The sequence below is a fragment of the Gopherus evgoodei genome, chromosome 9 (assembly GCF_007399415.2).
Source record: "Gopherus evgoodei ecotype Sinaloan lineage chromosome 9, rGopEvg1_v1.p, whole genome shotgun sequence".
In the NCBI taxonomy this organism is placed as follows: domain Eukaryota; kingdom Metazoa; phylum Chordata; order Testudines; family Testudinidae; genus Gopherus; species Gopherus evgoodei.
The window spans coordinates 50,043,837-50,063,912 of NC_044330.1; the positions used below are offsets into that span (position 1 = coordinate 50,043,837).

The following is a 20,076-nucleotide window of genomic DNA, read 5'->3' on the forward strand; positions in this document are numbered from 1 at the left end:
CTTCTAAGTGCCTAAGTCACTTTTGAAAACAAGACTGTCCAAAGTCACTTAAGCCCTTTTGAAAATTTTACCCACCAGACATAAATCCATGATGGGACTGGGTTGTGGATTAATGTAGAGAATGTAGGAGTAAACCTGAAGAAAATCAGAATTCTAAAACCTTTTACATTTTGTGAATTTGGGGATGTAGGATTTTTACCCTTCTTATCTAGTAGGTGAAGACAGAACAAATTTTCTCATAATAGAACTATGGAAATCTTCCTGGTGCATTTTCTTCATTTTATTTTACTGCATCAGAGCTATCGCTTCTGTTCATTTTCAGTACATTTTCAGTTTTGTTTTGGCAGGATTCCAAGGTTATTTTGGAGTTAGTTTTCAGTTTTATTATGAGAGAGGAGATATATGATATGATCTGTGTTGGGTGTTTATCTGAGAGCCATTGATATAAATGGAAGCCAGAGAAAAGGTACATGTGACTGCTTTGCTGCTGTAGGATTTATTTATTTATTTATTTATTTTGGTGAGTGCCTTTGTGAGTGGAACTCAGTTGTTTAAGAAATAGTTGTATTGCTTCTGTTCTGAATAAGATCCACTTACAGCAAGATATAAAGGTGGTGGGAACACAGACTCCAACAGTACTTCCTGTACTTGGCAAATTTCAAAGGAGAAATTTGTGTGTGTGTTGTGACACTCTGGGATTCAATTCAGAAGGAACTGAGTTAGGGAAAGTGGCATTTTAATGAATTTATTTATTGTGAAGGAAGTGTTATGAGCTTGTTGGAAGAGAGATCTTTTTAAAGGGCAGGAGCCCTGGGCACATGAAGAAAGTAGTAGTGTGAGTGATGTTACTCTGATGCCTGGGGCAACATTTTCAGAAATTCCTAAGTCCCATTTTCAGTAGTAGCTTAGGCACTTAGGCAAAATTTTTACCCCGGTCAACAGTAAAAAATGACTCATTACTGACAAAGGTGTTAGTACAGATAGTGCTGAAATGATGCTTAACAGTTGTTTAGTTGTAAGTATAGACCGAGAAAAACCACGTTCACCAGTGTTTCAGAAACCAAGATTAAAAACTGGTCAGACTTATATCTGTATATGCCTTTTCTACTCTTTCATTCCTCCCGAGGTCCTCCATACTGACTTCTAGAGATTGGTGTATGCAGTGTTGTTGTAGCTATGGTGTTCCTGGGATATTAGAGAGACAAGGTGGATAAGGTAATAAATTTTATTGGACCACTTCTGTTGGTGGACAAGCTTTCAAGTTTACACAGACCTGAAGAAGAGCTCTATGTATGCTTGAAAGCTTGTCTCTCTCACCAACAGAAATTGGTTCAATAAAAGATATTATCTCACCCACCTTGTCTCTGTTGCAGCGGCGGCTGCAGGCACCAGCGCTGCAAGGATGTGCCTGGGGCTGCAAGCCACGGGGATGCCCTGCCGGTCCCTGTGAGGGTGGCAGTCAGGCAGCCTTTGGCGTCGCGCATGTGGGAGGTCTGCCGATCCCGTGGATTCGGCAGAAATTCGATGGCAGGTATGCCGAAGCTGCGGGACCTCCCGCAGGCAAGCTGCTGAATCTGCGGGACTGGGGACCTCCTGCAGGCATGCCGCAGAAGGCAGCCTGCCTACTGTGCTTGAGGCGGCAAAAAAGCTAGAGCCGCCCCTGCTCTCTTGTAGAGCTTGTAACACGATCGTTATGAACGGACAGAGTTCTTATTAGTGGCTCTTTCTGTGCAGGTCTTTGCAGTGCACAACAATAACATTATTGAACCCACCAACTTTAAGACAATGCTACATATTCTTGTGTTGGTAGATGGCACTCTATCTACATATAAATGTGCGTTGATGTATTATTTTTTTTTAGCGAGCTCTCTGTAATATCTCTCTTCCTATAATGGAAACTGAATCTTTTTTAACTAATATCATAGTCTTTGAAATTACAAAACAACTTTACTGCTCTTCTGCTTCACGTAGTTTTATTTTCAGGCCTTCTTCCTGTTGCTGTTTGCCCTCAGGAGATTTCTGTGCTCCTAGATTTTTCTGGCATTATTTTTGTGAACTCATGAAGCTCAAGTGAACTCACTTCACATTGATTGCAGATTTTTCTTGTATCTTGATCTGTGGTAGGATTCATTTGTGTCTTCTGTTCAGGGTAACTTTTTGTTGGTTCTTCTAAGGGAATTATAGTTGCAGAGGTAGAGTTGTTTGTATTTCTGCCTTGTGCTGCTCTTTGCAAATATTTCCTGCCCCGTCTGTTGTCTCTGTTGTTAGGTACTGCCTGTACTCATATTAACTGTTCTATGTGGAGTTCAAAGAGCATTTTGGTACTTCTGTCATAGTAGTATTTGGCTTGTTGTCATTGCTTTAATTTGTGTTCTCAACCTTTCCACTGCAGCTTTGTTCAAAAGTTGTTCTATAAGTAACAGTCTGTATGTGGTGTGACATGAGATACCATTCGGGCCTGCTCTCCATGCCTTCTGTCGGTGTATTTTTTCCAGTCAAGTGATGCTGTGCATGGGTCTTTGTCATGCCAGTATGCCTTTTTTAGCAACTGCTTGGCAATCTTGAGATCTGCTTCTGCTTTACCATTAGACTGGCTGTGATGCAGAAAGGATGTGATATGTTCAAATCCTGCTTATGCTGCAAACTGAAAATTTACCTATAGGCCCACTGAGACCCATTATCTGTATCAACAGTTTCTGGGATTCTATACTGATTCTTCATAGCATTAAGTGGTAGAAGCTGCTCTTGTGTGCACGGGATTTTTTTCCTAATAAAATCAGAAATTATAATCAAGGATTAGGAGGGATACTTGATTTCCTAATATATGTAGGTCCATGTCTGACTTGTTCTATGGTAGATCAAATATTTAGTGGATCATAAGTGATTTGCTAGGAATTCATTGCAGATACTTCACTAGTGTATGAAATCTTTGACTTCACTGCTTATGTTCAGCCAACACAGGACATCTTGGCCTTATGTAAACATGCTTCAGCACCAACAGGCTTCAGTGTATGAAAACTAGCATTTCAGGATTTCAGACCTTTAGGTCTTTACCCTACTGCCTTAATATAGAATACCGTTTTGTAGTGTCAGTATATTTGAATTGAATATTGGCTAGACAAAGAAAATCTAAGTGGCCGGGCAGATGTCTTCCTGTCTGGTCATCCTGACCTACAGACTGTTGCAAATGCTTAAAATTGACTGTGCATTTGGGTATGTCTGTATCTGGGGCACCTGCTTATCTGTCACACAATAGAATTCTGCTTGGCTGATGTTCCTGGTGAAACTCCACCTTCTGGTGTATGTACAAGATTTCATAATTAAGGGCTGTCAAGCTCTCACTGTCTTTTGGCACTCATGCTGTGGACAAAAGGTATGCACAATCAGAACATCAGGATGAACATTAAAGATGATCTTTTGCATTGTACATGCAAGTGATATTTTTGATATTATTTCAAGATAGTTTGAAACTGTTAACAATAGCTTTTTGAATATTGGTTCCAAAGGTTTGTTGTTTGTTTCTACATGAATATGATCATGGCCCAGGACATACTAGTCAAACTTGGTATATGGAAAGCAGTGAGTAGGAATTCTTTCTGTATTTGAGCATGGGTTTGCTCTGTTGGAAAGTGTGTCCTGGAAGCAAGTGCTACTGACTGATCATCTTGTAATAATACTGCGCCCATTCTGCATTCACTAGCATTATATTAAATTATACCATAATATTTCAGGATCAGATGGTTAATCACTCACTTTTGGATCTGTTTGAAGGCATTTAGCTGATGGATTTCCCAACACCATTCTTCATCTTTTTTAGTCTTTTAAGGGGTTCACCAATCTGTGAGAAGTAGGGAAGAAATTAACAAATCTCAAATTACTCAAACCTTTTCGTGGTCTGGTTTTCATAGATTTTAAATCCAAAAGTGGCCATGATTATAGGAGAGCTAAAGCTCTACCATAGTGAAGGTTGAGACTGGTCTTCTGTTTCAACTTCACTTTTCTAAGTGCTCTAAAATATATAGTTATCAGATATTAATACAATCCAAGTATGCCTCATAGGGATGCAGGGTTCTGATAGTGATCCAAATTTGAGCTGACTGGAAAACTGCCTCTTGATCACAGGACCTGGGTGGCTGTTAGGGAATGTCCCGATCATTGAATCCAAGCTCACCCCCTGTGAGTTAAAGTCCAACCCAGGACAAAAATCTGAATTAAAAAAAAAGAAACAGGCACATTGCACCAATGTACCTCTAGCAAAGAGGATATTTATTTTGAAGAAATGTAATCTGTGAGAAGCACAATATTCAGAAAGTGCTAATACTTTTAAAAAAGAAAATAAACTATACAGGCAATGCTCTCTGGGAGGGGAGGATGATTAGGAGTAGTAGAGTAGACGGAGGGAGGGTTTGTTTGATCAGGTGATGGGGAGGGGAAGGGGACTAGGGGGAGTGGAAGAGGAAGTGTGAGACGTTGGCAATGGGAACATGGGTGTGTTGAATTCTCTTATTTAATTTGTTTCTCTCTCCAAAAACCTATATTCATTTGGTTGGAGGCATTCTTCTGTATTATATCTTCTCACCATTATTGTAATCCTGGCTGCATCCACTCTTGCTTCTTTGAAAAGCTACCATTTTTCTTCTATGCAGTGTTGTTGTGGCCATGCTGGTCCCAGGATTTTAGAGAGACTAAGTGGATGAGGTAATATTTTTTTGTTACACCAACTTCTGTTAGTGAGAGAGACAAGCGTTCAGGCTTACACAGAGGTCTTCTTCAGACTCTAGTTTGCTGTGTCATCTGTCTTAACTCTACAAATCTGCTGGGGAGTTGCACCTTGAAATGCCACTTTTCTGACCCATCTGCTACATTTCTACTATTATGCGCACTGTCTGCCTTGAGTGATGTTGTCATCTTTAGTTTTATTTTGATTTTCCCAGTGACAAGATGATGGTCACTTCCAACATCAGCACTTCTATACACCCTGGAGTCCAACAGTGTTCTTCACCTACACTTACTAATGGCAATGTGGTTACGCTGCTGCTGGATGAAGACATCATTTGCTCTCCATGTCAGTTTGTTTGTCCTTGTGTGAGAATAGTGTTTCCCCAAATGCAAAGACTGCATAGTTCAGAGTTCAACAAAACATTCACCATTTTCATTCTGCCCTAGGATGCCATATCTGCTCATAATGTGTTCATGTCCAGTATTATCAAAACAACCTGTGCATTTACATCTCCAGTCAGGATAAGAATGTCTTATTTCTTGGTATTGCCAAGGATACTATGCTGTCTCTCATAAAAACAGTCTTTGATCAGTTTTCGTTATTTGTTAACATTGAACAACTGTGACTTTTGCATGGACTGTCAGTGAGCAGTCAGTATTCTGAAATTAACAGGTTCCCGTTATTTCAGTAGCTTCTTTACTCAATAATAAGCCACCTTATTCCTGATGTTTATCACCCTCTCTTCCCGAATAGAAAACAGTCACACACATGATAATTTGCCTTGTCCAGTCCATCTCATCTCACTCAGTTCAAGTATAATTAAGCCAAATATTTTTATTTCTCTGATAACTCATGGCAGTCTACCTGTGTTCCAAAGCGATTTAACATTCCAACTTTACTTGTGAAGATAGCCTGTTTCAGATGGAAAGCTTCCTTGTGGCTTTGATTCTCCATCATCACAGTGTCGGCTGAATTTACTGGTTGGCCAGAACTATCTTGTCATCTTTCCATTGCTTTATAGCTCTCCACAGTTGATATTCATATTTGCAAATCTGACACTTGCCTATGGTTTTTGTGTTTGTAACAGCATTTTTTACATTTGTTAGCCTGACTCTTTAACAACCTACTAGGAAGATTGGTGGACTGCCTGTAATCTGTCTTCTGCCCTTTGCCCTATCTGTCTTTAGTGACCCTACAAAGAATTACACTCCCTCCAGCTTAGCTCGCAGGGTCTTGAGAGCTCTCAAGCCTTCCCATCGTGTCAAGATACAGTCCCAGCTATTCTGGAACAAAAATATGCAAATACAGACAAGGAAGTTAAATGAACATGTAGAAGAGATGAGAGAACAGATGGAAAGCAAAGCAAGAGCAGCTGAGAAGGTACACAAGAGAGGGGATTATAAAAAGCTTTTTCTAGTATCCAAACAATTGACATCATAGTTCTTGAATTGTTGAGGCATTGTGAAGGCTTGAGACAGTACACTTTTAACATAGAAGCCTATTGGATGAAACATGTCAAGGCTGTGCTCAACCGGCCAGAACCACTAACATACATTGAGGGATGTGAAGAAATAGCGAACTTACCTACATTCCCTGAGAAGATTTATTGAGAAAAGCTTGGAATACCCCCAGATTATTATTTTAAACTTCATTGATTTTACAAAAGCATTTGTAAGTGTCCACAGAGAAGCACTCTGGAAGATCTTGACACACTGTGGAATTCTAGCAAAGATTGTTGATTTGATGTCTTGTATGACAAGTCTGCATGCTACATTAGGATAGAGAGCAGACACACAGAGTGGTTTTAAGATTTTCTGGTGTAAGGCACGGTTGCCATACTATCCCCGCTTCTATTCTGCATTGTCATAGACTTTGGGATGAGAACAGCGATGGTTGTTGCCGAAGATACAGCAATTGTTTGGGCAAGAGATAAACTGTCTTCAAATGTACATGTTTAACTACCATGCATGATTTTCAAAATATGACCTTTTAAACTGGGATTTCAGGACAGTATTTATTGACAGTCTCCCATTGGATGTTTGAGAAGAGTTTAATTCCTTTGTTATGGAGGGCCATTTTGTTGCAAGGACTTCTCTTCAGGCAGCACTTTTTGCTGTGACACAGCTTCTGGGGCAGTGGTGACATCTGTCATAAAGCGTAGAGCCTCTTGGCTTTAGATGTCTCGGATCCCTACAGAAATACAACAGACTATTGAAGAACTGCCTTTTGAGGGATGCAATTTCTTCTGTGACAAGACTGATGAAGTGTTGCATTTTCTCAAGGATTCTCAAGCATCACTACATTCTCTTGGGTTCTGTACAGCAGCCTTATAGAGGAGGCAATACAGATCTCTGTATAGACAGCTTTAGTGCACTTCCAGACAGGCTGTTAAGTCTCAAGGGCATCTTAAAACTCAGAAGGCCACCAGCTCCTACTACTTTGGACACATCACACCAACACTCATCTGTTCCAAAGCAGTCTATGTGACTGCTTTCCTCCCAATCACTTCCATTGGAAACAAGTTGTGCCATTTTGTTGGATCAGTGAGTTCTGAGAACTGTGAACCTAGGTTACATGATTTAATTTCAGTCTGTCTTACTGCTGTCTACTTTTCAGCGACCACTCTCACGAGTCTGCACTTCAAGAGGTGCAGATTCTTCTTTGTCTGAGCTATAGAGAAATTGCCCCTTCAACCTAGGAGGAGGGATTTCTACTGTCAGTACTTCTTTATGCCCAAGGTCTGAGGACCATCCTAGATTTGCAAAAGCTAAACATATTTATCAACAAAATGAAATTTTGGATGGTATCCCTTGCTTCCATTATTCCTTACTTGGATCCTGATGACTTATGTGCTGCTCTTGATTTGCAGGGTTGCAAATCATGTGGGCATCTAATCGAGCCACAGGAAGTATCTGAGGTAGATAGTGACAGGTCTCCACTACCAATATACTGTCTTCCCCTTTGGTCTGTTCTTGGCTCCAAGGATCTTCATCAAATGCATGTCAGTTAAAAGTGGCTCACCTCAGGAGAATTGGCAGGTATTTCTGTATCTGGAAATATAGAAATACCCACCAGCTGTTTGACTTATGGCCAGTTCAGTCAAGAAATGGAGGATAATGTACAGTAAACTCACTCCCTGTTTGTTCAGCTGGGCTGATTAATAAACTAGGACAAATCAGTTCTGTCCTGAGTACAAAGAATTGAGTTCATTGGAAGGAGGGACAGGCTTTAATCTATTCTAGATTTCTGCAACAGCCTGCAATCCCATCCAAGGACAAAACTGAGGATTTGTCTCTGGTGGTTGGGACATTTGGCTTCCTGCATGTATCTGACTCAGCCTGCCAGACATCAGCTGCGATGCATGTAGGCTTTGCTGAAGTGACTCTATTGCCCAAGCAAACATTCTCTGGGCATGCTGATTCCCAAAATTGCCAGGGTTCTGTTCTGAGATTGGTGGAAGAATTCAGTCAGTGCATGCAAAGGGTTGCCATTCTCTCTTCCCCTTCCACTGAAAACTGGTTAGAATGCATCTAACTTAGGGTAGGATGCACATCTACAGGGAATGCAGGCTCAAGCACTATAGTCAGCTCAGGAGTCAACGCTGCATGTACATGTGCTGGAGCTAAGGCCATGCAGCAGGCATGCTAGACCCTTTTACTTGACATCAAGGGTTTAACAATCCAGATTCTAACAGACAATATCACAGCAATGTTCTGTCAGAACAAGCAGGGTGGTTCCAGATCCAGTAAGCTATTTATTCAGAAAAGGATTAAACTCAAGGCCTCTCCTCTTTCAGGAGTACAGGGTACTCTTGCAGACGATTTCAGCAGAAAGTTCCTGAAGGATCATGGATGATCCATGAGAAAAGCAATATAGTGAGGTTGATTTTCTAGAGACAGGGAATCCCCTGTGCAGACCTGTTTTGCAACAAAGAAAAACAGAAAATGCCATCAGTTCTGTGCCAGGGCAAGTTAGAACCCTGGTTCTCTCACTGATGCATTCCTGTTACCAAAGGTGGGTGGACGGGGGAGACAGGAAATTGGGTACTATATGCACTTCCACAGATCCCACTCATCCTGAGGTAATACAAAAACTAAAGCAAGACCACACAATGATCATCCTACTAGCTCTGGAGTGGCTGAGGCAACACTGGTTTTCTGACCTTCTGAGGCTTTCGGTTTAACCTCCTCTACTATTATCATCGGCAACGGATCTCTTGAGTTAAAGCCTCACTGCCTTCATCTCATGATGTGGCTGTTGAGTGGCTAAATCCTCTGGAAAAGATTTATTCTTGTGTTGTTCAGAACACTTCAATTAACAGTAGAAAAAACTCCACTCGGACTACTGTCAAGGCTGATTCCCCACTCTCTGGCACTTTGAGTGCAGAAGGTGGGGGCCTGCAAGGATTCTAAAAATTAATACTGGCCATTCCAGGCTTGTATTAAACTCCCAAGGTTACAGTTTCTCTCTGACCTTGGATAGGTAGATGCTGCCACCACCCAAAGGCAAAAAAAAACCCCTTTGACACCAGAAAGGCGCATTTGGGAATTCCTTCCTGTGGGGTACCCTCAAGCCCTTTCACCCCCCTCCAGTGAAGAGCTGAGAGAGAAAACCAATGGAAATCAGTTGTTGCTGTTAGCTAGGTTAACAACATATGCACAAACCTCTTAGGACACTAAAAATCCAATCCTGTTCTTAAAAAAGGTAAATTTTATTAAAAACAAAAAGAGAGAAAATATATCTGGAACTTAGACTTTTGCTAGATTTAAAAAACCCATTTATAAAATGTAAACATCAAGAATAACCTTCTTGAAGTCCAGCTTAAAGGTTACAAGCAAAAGAAAAAGCATTTGGGGTTAGCACAGAGTCCACAAGCCAATAAGAAATAAACAGAAATAAACCTAATCACGTCTTTCTAGACCAGGGGTCGGCAGCCTTTCAGAAGTGGTGTGCCGAGTCTTCGTTTATTCACTCTAATTTAAGCTTTCGCGTTCCAGTAATACATTTTAACGTTTTTAGAAGGTCTCTTTCTATAAGTCTGTGATATATAACTAAACTATTGTTGTATGTAAAGTAAATAAGGTTTTTTAAATTTTTAAGAAGCTTAATTTAAAAGTAAATTAAAATGCAGAGCCCCCTGGACAAGTGGCCAGGACCCGGGCAGTGTGAGTGCCACTAAAAGTCAGCTCGCATGCCGCCTTCGGCATGCGTGCCATAGGTTGCCTACCGCTGTTCTAGACATTCCCTAATTTACTTACATATCTAGGGGTTCAGATAAGCAATCTCTAGGTATGATCTGATGGTTTTTCATATCTGGCTTAAGCTTCTCAGAGCATAACTGCTCCCTGTTCCCCTCTTTCCCAGAGAACCACAACACACAGACAAAGGGAAGTTTTTCCCCCAATTTAAAAAAATTCTAGCCCTCCCATTGCCTCTTTTGGTCAGGTGCCTCCTCCTTTCCTTTTACCTGTGGGCTTGTTAACCCTTTACAGATAAAGCAAGTAGAGAACAACCACCACGAGGAATTCCATAGCCAACTGGCTTACTGGGTATCCACAAAAGGGAGCTATTCCCCCCTCTTATTTATCATACTGAGTCAAAGCTTCACTGCCTTCATCTCAGGACATGGCTGTTGAGTGGCTAAATCCTCTGGAAAAGATTTGTTCTTGGGTTGTTCAGAACATTTCAATTAACAGTAGAAAAAGCTCCACTAGAACTACTTATTTGGCAAAATGGAGAAGATTTTCAGTCTGGGCTTCTCGCTACAACATATCTCTATATGATTTAGGACCAGACTGAGGTTCTTACACTTCAAAGAGAGAGGCACTTCAGTCAGTTCATTAAGGGTGCATTTAACTGACGTATTATGCTAGGATGTTCCATTTTTGCCACACTTTGTTAGGAAAGTGTTTTAAATGGCTAGGCACGCATCAAACAGTGTTTTAATCTTACCTATAAGTTATTTTCTCTGATAGGAATTCAATATCCCCTTGCATGAGAAGGAATAGAAGATTTTTTTCACTGATAATTCTTTGGTGTATATCTGTGAATAGTGCCATAATAGAGGCTCAAACTAATTGTATACCCCTATAGTGTAAAAAAAAAAAAAAAAAAAAAAAGCAAGAGAACAAAAGAAAAGACACCATGGCTAAACAGAGTGAATGAGGTAGAGACCAAAAAAAGTCGTTTAAAAATTGGAGGTCAAATCCAATGAAGGAATATAGAAATGAGCTTAAATTCTAGCAAGTCAAGTATAAAAGGCCAAAAAATAACTTGAAGAGCAACTACCAAAATACACAAAAACTAACTACAAAAAGTTTAAGTACACCAGATGCAGGAAACTTGCCAACCAATCAGTGGGTCATTGGACAATTGAGGTATGAAAGGAGCACTCACGGAAGACCAGGGAAGTGAGAAGAAGCTAAATGAGTTCTTTGCATCCGTCTTCACTGCAGAGGATGAGAGAGAGATTCTCACACCTGAGCGGTTCTTTTTGGTGACAAAACTGAGGAACTGTTGCAAATTGAGTATCAGTAGAGGAGATGTTGGAACAAATTTATAAATTAAACTGTAGTAAGTTATCAGGAATGTATAGCATTCACCCAAGTGTTCTTAAGGAACTCAAATATGAAACTGAAGAACTAATAACTGTGGTGTATAACTTACTACTTAAATCAGTCTCTTTAGCTACCCTCCAATCTTCTGGTAATGTGACACCAATTTTTAAAAAAAGACTCTTGAGGCAATCCTGGCAATTACAGGCCAGTAAATCTAACTTCAGTACAAGGCTAATTGTTTGAAACTGTAGTAAAGAACAGAATTATCAGACCTAGAGATGAACACATTATATTGGGGAAGAGTCAACTTGACTTTTGTAAAGGGAAATCATGCCTCATCAGCCTATTAGAATTCTTTGAGAAGGTCAACAAACATGTGGAGAAGGGTGATTCAGTGGATATAGTGTACTTGGACTTACAGAAAGCCCTTGACAAGGTCCCTCATCAAAGACTCTTAAACAAAGTAAGCTGTCATGAGATAAGAGGGAGGACTCTCTTGTGGATAAGTAACTGTTTGGACAAAAGGCAGGACGAAATGCTCAGTTTTCACGGTGGAAAGAGATAAATAGTGATGTCCCCCAAGGATCTGCACTGGGACCAGTGCTGTTAAATGTATTCATAAATGATATGGAAAAAGGGGTAGACAATGGGGAGGCAAAGTCTGCAGATGATACAAAATTACTCAAGATAGTTAAATTCAAAGCAGACTGCGAAGAGTTACAAAGGGATCTCACAAAACTGGGTGACTGGGGAACAAAATGGCAGATGAAATTTAGTGTTGATAATGCACATTGGAGAACATCCCAACTATACATTCAAAATAAAGAGGTTCTAAATTAGCTGTTTCGCTCAAGAAAAAGATCTTGGAGTCATCATGGGTCGTTCTCTGGAAACATCTGCTCAGTCAAGAAAGATAACAAAAAGTTAGGAACCTTTGGCAAGGGATAGAAAATAAGACTGAAAAGATCATAGTGTCACTATATAAATCCATGGTAACCCTTATCTGGAATACTGTGTGCAGTTCTGGTCTCCCCATCTCAAACAAGATGTGTTAGAATTTGAAAAAGTACAGAGAGAAGGGCAACAAAAATAATTAGGGGTATGAAACAGTTTCTGTATGAGGAGACTAAAAAGAATGGGTCTGTCCATCTTAGAAAAAAGAGGACTGGTGAGGAGTTGGGGGTGTGTGGTATGATAGAGGTCCATAAAATCAAAATGGTGTGAATAAAGTGAATAAGGAAGTGTCATTTACTCCTTTACACAGGTGTCTCCCAGTGAAATTGGTAGGCAGCAGGTTTAAAACAAACATAAGTACTTCTTCACACAAGGCAGTCAACATATGGAACTCATTGCCGGGAGATGCTCTCAAGACCAAGAGAGCTCTCCCAGCGCTCTTAAAAAAAAAACCCACCCCCATGAGAGGCGTAGCTACCAGCGCTGGTGCACTGTTTACACTGGCGCTTTACAGCTCTGAAACTTGCTGTGCTTGGGGGATGTTTTTTCACATGTTAAATAAACAAACATAGTAACATTTTAGTCAATTAAAAATGCGTGTAATTGTTTCTATTGCTATGCTAGTCATCTTTGGAACTAAGGAAACTAAGGGTTTTAGTAATGTTGTTCCCTAAGTTAAGGGGGTGGTGGTGTTTAGATATGGGAGGAACCCTCATCTATTTTACTTCCCTCAGAAGATAGTGATTTCATGGTAGTGGGATCTAGAAGAACCTCATACTCTCGTCTTGCTCCTTCAGAGAAGTTGGTGCTTTTTCCTAGCTTTTTTCCATTGTCTCTGCCTCTACCATTTTCCTTGCCTGCCTCAGCTGCTGTAATACCATGTAACACCTTCTCTCCTGCCCCAGCAATTATAGAGTATCAGCATTAGATTTTTAGGATTAAGTTGGTGCATGGGGAACAGCTGAAGACATCTCTAGTGTGTGTCTTTACACACTTTCTAGCTGGTTTTGTGTCTGTGCCATATACTCTCTCTTACTTCTTGATTTCCCTCTTCCACTAATGGGCAGTGTTCATTCAGTGCCTTAACTTATCAAGCAGCTGAGCCTGCTCTTCATCATGGTGACCTAGCATATGATAGATGTCAAACAGTTCTTGTCCTCTGTCTACTTGTCTGTCTCTGTCCCTGTTATCATAACTGTTGATGGCAGGCTTTGTACACCTCATTAGGAGTAATGTAAAAGTGTCTCCCTAATACTGATCGAGTTCTGAGAGACCATGGTTCAGTTTTTTGTTGCAATGGTATAGGTGGCTCCCACCTATTATTTTTTAGTTGAGAATGTTTCCCATCATCAACTGTTTAATCAAATCATATACTCTATTTTAAAATTGTGACCCATGGCTCATTGACCATTATCAATATTAGAAGACTTCCATCTTGCAAAATAAACAAGATGCTTATCCGCAGAGAGCGTTACCCTGCTGAAAATGTTTTCTTGATGGAGTTCTGAAATAAGACAGAATGCTTCTGTTCTCAACAAACTTGTTAGATTGAATAAATACCTCAAGCACAATTTTGGTTTTTTAATTAATTTGCCTTTGAGCAGCTAACTATTTATCCTAGTTTAACACTAGAAAACAATACATGTTGACTGGAGCTTTAGCAGTATTTGTTCTGTCTCCACCAGCTAAGGGAAGGCCTGTTGATTTCTGAATTTGTACTCACACAGTTGTGTGAAGTACATTTTCAGTTATAAAATTACTTTCTGAAAAGATTGTTCTGAAAATTCATTTGCATTTATAAATCTTTTTAAGAGTATTTGATACGTTTTCTTTTTTTCTTGACAGTCTGTGGTGGACGACTGGATTGAATCATATAAGCAAGACAGGGATATAGCGCTTCTGGATTTAATCAACTTCTTTATCCAGTGTTCAGGATGTCGAGGTACAGTGGAAAAAGTGATTTAAAATAAATCTAATCTAAGTGACAGTCATACAATGTATATTTCAGTGTGAGTGCTGCTAAACATGCAGGAGACCTTGGGTCAACACTCCTCATGCATGGTTTAGTCAGGCAGTTGTAGTATTTTTGTGTGCTTCATGGAATAATTCCAGTTAAAGTTTGTTTGTCGAGAGCCTTCTCTTTCTCTTTCTCCGTCTCCATTCTAAAGAGTACAAATCCTCACAGAGATTGGTATGACTCATCAACTAGCACAAAAGGAGACAGGAGTTATTAATCAAGGTAGGTGTATATTTATATATCTCCGACTCTCCATTTCTAGTACTTCTCAAATCTTTTTTTTTTTTTTTTTAACCAGAAGCCCTGTGTGCAGGTATACCTTAACTTTTTCCTTTTTTCCTTCCCTCTAGGAATTAAGTTTTGAAAATTGAAGAGAGGATTTTTTCTTAGGCTTCAACTCCCTTTACATTAACCCCAAAGACGACTCATATGGGGATAGGGCACCAATCCTGTCTGTCTCAAATTCCCTTTCGAGCTATCAGGGATAAGGCAATTATCCTGCCCCACCCTCAGACTTTCTCCATTGGTGTGGGAGTGGCAGCCCTTGTAGGATCTCACCTGCCACCCCATCTTCTTTGTGAGCATACAGTAGGTCAGTGGTTCTCAACCAGGGGTCCAGAGGCCCCTAGTGGGCCGCGAGCAGGGGACTGCCAAGCATGTCTGGTGTAAGACTTGCTAGGGCCCAGGACAGAAAGCCTAAGGCCCTTCGCACGGGACTGCACCTGGGGCCTCAAGCCCTACCACCTGGGGCTGAAGCCAAAGCCTGAGCAACTTAGCTTTGCGGTGCCCCCTGTTGCGTGGGATCCTGGGCAATTGCCTTGCTTGCTTGCTATCCCCCAACACCAACCCTGGCTTTTATATGCAGAAAAACAGTATTGTGGCACAGCTGGGCTGTGGGGTTTTTATAGCATGTTGTGGGGGCCTCAAGGTTGAGAACCCCTGCGCTAGGTGTCTTTGTTCTTTCACTTGTCCATAATAAATAAATATAAAAAAGGCCCAGTTCTATTGATCTGTTAGTAGATAACAGCAGGAGAGAGTGGGTTACCCTTTGTAGGTTCTGGAGGACTCCAGGGACTCAGGATCTCACTTTCTGCTTGTTTTGGCTGGAATGGAATAGTTAAACCAGTGATACTTAGACCAGGGTTTTTCAAATGGGTTGCTGCTTGTGTAGGGAAAGCCCCTGGCAGGCCGGGCTGGTGTGTTTACCTGTCCCGTCCACAGGTCTGGCCGTTTGCGGCTTGCACTGGGCACAGCTCGCTGTTTCAGGCCAACGGGAGCTGCTGGAAGTGGCGGCCCTCGGCCCATGCGGCTTCCAGCAGCTAGATTCCTCAGCTAGTTTTCAAAATTTGCTGGGCAGCTTGCTTCAAAGTGGTTATATTCTGTCCATTTGATCTCTTCCTCCCTCCCTCCCAATTTCCATTTGCTGATGCGATCTCTTTATATTGATTTTGGGCTGGCATATTAAACCTTAGAACCCAAAGATATGTATACTCATTGAAGTTGTAAGTTGAGGGACGGGCGCTCCTTCACTGCTGCTTTCCCCTAATCTTCTGCATGGCATTCTAGCATGCTCTCCTTGTCAGGGAAAGCAGCAGTTCTAGATCTGAGACACTATTTTTTGATCACTGCCAGAGTGTGATGCAGAAGCTGAGTGACACCAACAGCCACAAGCTGCTGGAAGAACCAACCCGATGGAAAGGCTTCCTGTCATCACTGACTGTTAATTACAGTTCTGCAGGTGCCTGGCAGCAATTTACAAGAAGAGAGAGAGAGAATGTTGTCATTGCTTTTGAGATGGCTTTGTCTGTCCATTTCTCTATAGTCTTCTCCTCTGGTACCCATGGTGACATCAGCTTCAGCTCAGTTGCTCTCAGTTTAGATTGTTTAGTTGCTTATTACACACAATTAGCAGTGGAAAAAAATGGTAGTCTACAGAGGATAGCAACAGTTGGAAAGAGAGTTCAACCCCCGGGTGGCTCTCTGGCTGACCGCACACAGTTCTTTCCCCTTCTTCAGTAACCTGCTTATTTTCTAAAAGGAGAAAGTATTTTCCTCACCTATTAGCTCTGTGCCCTCATATTGATGTGTAGGTAGTATTTAGGATGATATATGAATGGGTGGAAATTTCATCCAGAGGAGAGTTGGATTCTTTGTAACCCAGGTTCTTTGAGATACGACCTATCTACTTTGATTAACCAGCTGGCGTGCATCCTTAATCTGAAAGACTTTTCTTCACAGGCAGATGAGGACTGGGATCATATTCTGAATATATCTTAGAATTTTTTTGTTCATTTTGCCATTCAGGATGTGCTATGCATGGACTATATTAACTGAAAAGAAAATTTAGGATTTTCACGACTTTATACCCTTCTTACTGGCAAATATCAACAATAGAGACAAGAAAGAGCAAGGAAGCATTAACCCACAGAGTCTTATTGTGGATGGAGAAGAACTTCCTGTCCATATTGTTGGAATTCTGAACTCTTCAGTTCACTGGCTGTAACATTCATATCCAGGTGTGGAAATTGCAACTGCACAAACTGGCATTCTTCTATGTTCATTTTCATCCTTTAGTCTTAGATAAGGCTACGTTTTAGTCACGGGTATTTTTAGTAAAAGTCACGAGCAGTAAACAAAAAGTCATGACCCGTGACCTGTCCATTACTTTTACTAAGCATACCAGTGAATAAAATGGGGGTGGGTTGCCTGGAGGCCCCACGAGTGCTGGGGGAGGGCTGCCGGCTGTTTGAGGGGAAGGGCGGCTGTGCACAGCCCAGGACCCCCACTGGTGCTGGGGGGGTGCGGAGGTTGGCAGGGCCAGCAGGCTCCCTGCCTGGCTCTGTGCCTCCCTTCCCCAGCAGCAGGGGGTGGAGCCCAGGGGCATGGTGGCCCGAGACTGCTCCAGCAGCGGCTAGTACGCGTGGTTCAGGGGCTGCCTGAGTTGCCTCTGAGCCAGGCGCACTGGCTACTGCAGAAATCAGAGGTCACGGAAAGTCACAGAATACGTGACCTCGTGACAAACTCGCAGCCGTAGTCATATATTTTTAAGGCAAGAAAGGATGGTTAATGTTTTATTTTCTGATCTCTTATGTTACACATGTCGGGGGCTGGACCCATGCAGGAGTGCCTCCTTCTGGTCAGCGGTGGCTCTGAAATCCTCTAGGTCATGGTGCCCATTTTCCCAAAAGCATTTTGAAGTATACACGTGAGGTCAAGATCATTTAAGAAGTCTGGTTCTTTGGAACCAGTTTTATTAACTCAGAAGAAAATAATAATTTCTTTTGCCCGTGTCACGGGACAGATTCAGTCCTTTCCCAGCCTTTCTGCCTGGGCAAGTTTGATTTCTCTTCCCTGAGGTCTTCATAAAGTCTACTCTGTTGAGCATTAAACTAACGAACACAAAGTCCAGAAATGTAATCAATTCAGAGTCCAGCTGTCTTGGCCCAGCGTTCCAAATCAATTTTCATAAGTCTGACCAATCTACTTCCTTTGTCCAACAGGAATCCACAAGATTTCCTAAACCCTCCTCTTCAGGGTTTCCCCCACAGGAACCAATCTCTCACCTGTTGGGTCTCTCTCAATCCTGTACTGGCCCCAGGCTTGTGTGCCTCAGGGCTCTCCTCTCACTGAGCTTCTAGCTCTCTTTATTTCTTTTTTTAGTTTCTCCCCACACCTATTAATCTCCCTTGTTAGGAAGGTACTCAAATCAGATGCCCTCACTCTTGGGCCTAATTAATCAATTTAAGGGGTGTGCTGATCCGGTGCAGGTGCGCTGGCCTTATATTACTCTCGAGTCAGTCACTCTGTGACAACATGTGACAAAATTTTGCCCAGTGATTCTGTATCTGTGGTTGAACTAGAGTATGAACTCCCCAAGAAAACTAAGCTTCATATCCCTGTGGGGTCTAATCTGTTACTAAATATTCTCACTAGTCCTGGTTTTAAACAGAGGAAAGTTTTGGATTCTTCAGCTTTTGAATAGACTTCTGTTAGATATCTGCTTATTAAAGAAAGTGTGTGAATTCAGAATTGCCAACCCTAGGCATAGAAAAATCATGTCAGGACCCCAAAAATTGAAAATTTAAAAATAATAAATTTTGGATTCTTTCTTTCGTTTTGGTTTTTGAGTCATTTTGGTTCATGTGTTCAAGCTTGTTTCCAAAGTTGAATGATCATATGATTCCAGGAGCTGGGAATTTAAGAAAAACACTAAGTATCGCAAGACTTGTGATAAAATCATGAATTGAATTGGCAGTATTGTTTCAAGCTCTGCCAGGGGCCTTCTAACTATAGACAAACTAAGCAGCTGCCTAAAGTGGCAGATTTCTGGGAGAAGCATTTTTTTAAATGTTCATGGCCTGTACTTCTCCTGCTGCTGCCAATGCTGCTCTCATGGAACTATCCCTGTCACGGGCACCCCTGTTGCCTTCAACCGCCATGCTGTCAGCCCTCTGCCCAGAACTCTACCCACTGTACCATACAGCGACTCGCCTCCCTTGCCCCCCACATAGATCTCCACCCATTGTACCTCAGCTCTGCCTGCTGTACCATGCAGCCACACACTGGACCATAGAAGTCTGGCCACTGTACTACATAGCCATGCCCACTGCATAGAGCTCCACCTGTTGTACGTGGACCCCCGCCCACTGTATATAGCTTTACCCATGGGGGTAGCACACTGAAGTTTTGTTGAGAGTTACAGATTGTCTTGAGGAGTCTTTGAGCTCTGCCCACTAGGGATCCTTAACTGGAATTTCATTAAGAGAAATTGGTGATTAAGCATGTTCCTGAGGTGACTTCCCTTTTCACTTGACTCAGGAAGCCTCTCTCTACCTTATTTTGTCCATCCATTCTTGAATGAAAGGAACTTCCATTATGTTTTTATTAGGTGTCCCAAAAAAATCCAAGTGCTTCCAAGGCTTTGATGGCTCAGTGGGTGTAGATTACATGAAATAATTTTATACTACCTGAGACACGGAGGCTCTGCCACCTATCAGTGCCCTTCCCTGAAGACCAATTACTGAATCAGATTTGTGGATTGAGAGAGGAGTTGCAACCCTTTGCAACCGAATGAAAGCATCTATCTAATGTGGTTTTTTCAAGTATCTTTTCATATCAGACTTCACAAGTCAGCTTTGGTGGATGCCGTTAGTAGTTTTGTTTAAATTATTAACTAGGCATTAGATAACTTGGCTCCATCAATTTATTAAATCAACACAAGCACAAAAGTTTATATGTTACCACTATGGAGTGCTGGGGGAGTGGGGCTCATCAGGGGTGTTCTGAGTGCAGGGAGTGAGGCTCAGTGGGAGGGTCTGGGTATGTAGGGGGTCTGGATGCACGGGGTTTGGGCAGATGGGGGAGCAGCAGAGAGTTTTATACATTACAAGTCTGGAGAACAATCTTTCAGTAGTTACATTTTTTAATATGTCCCGAGATATGAGATCAATTGTGTATTACAAGTAGAAGATTCCACTGTATTATTACAGACCTTACTTGTCTTTTGTAATTTAGTTTCATACCCATATTTGAGTGTACAAAGACATCTGTACCAACCATCCCCAGCGTAATGTACCAGCCATACCTAGCATACTTCATATTTGGCAAGCCTCAGCAAAACATATATCTTGTTTCTGATAAATTTTCTATGTACGAAGATCGGGGGTATGGTTATACAGTTTGACTACTAGTACATTGCCACAATAATGCTTAGCATGAGTACAAGACATCCTGGAGATATATGATATTGGCTAACAGTCTCTTTGGGAAATGGATCTTGCATTATGAATCCATTTGCCTTCCAAGTTTTCTTTGTGGCTCACTCTGGT

The 20,076-nt window shown here is 41.5% G+C and overlaps 1 protein-coding gene across 4 annotated transcripts in view; it reads left to right on the top strand.

Moving 5' to 3' along the window:
* The window catches only part of STAG1 (stromal antigen 1), a 348,090-nt gene that overhangs the window by 96,246 nt on the left and 231,768 nt on the right, over positions 1-20,076 (top strand). For all 4 annotated transcript variants that reach the window (XM_030574674.1, XM_030574672.1, XM_030574676.1 and 1 more), the window contains one exon: positions 14,077-14,173. In XM_030574674.1, coding sequence (XP_030430534.1) covers positions 14,077-14,173 — 97 coding nt within the window. The remainder of the gene's footprint in view (positions 1-14,076; positions 14,174-20,076) is intronic.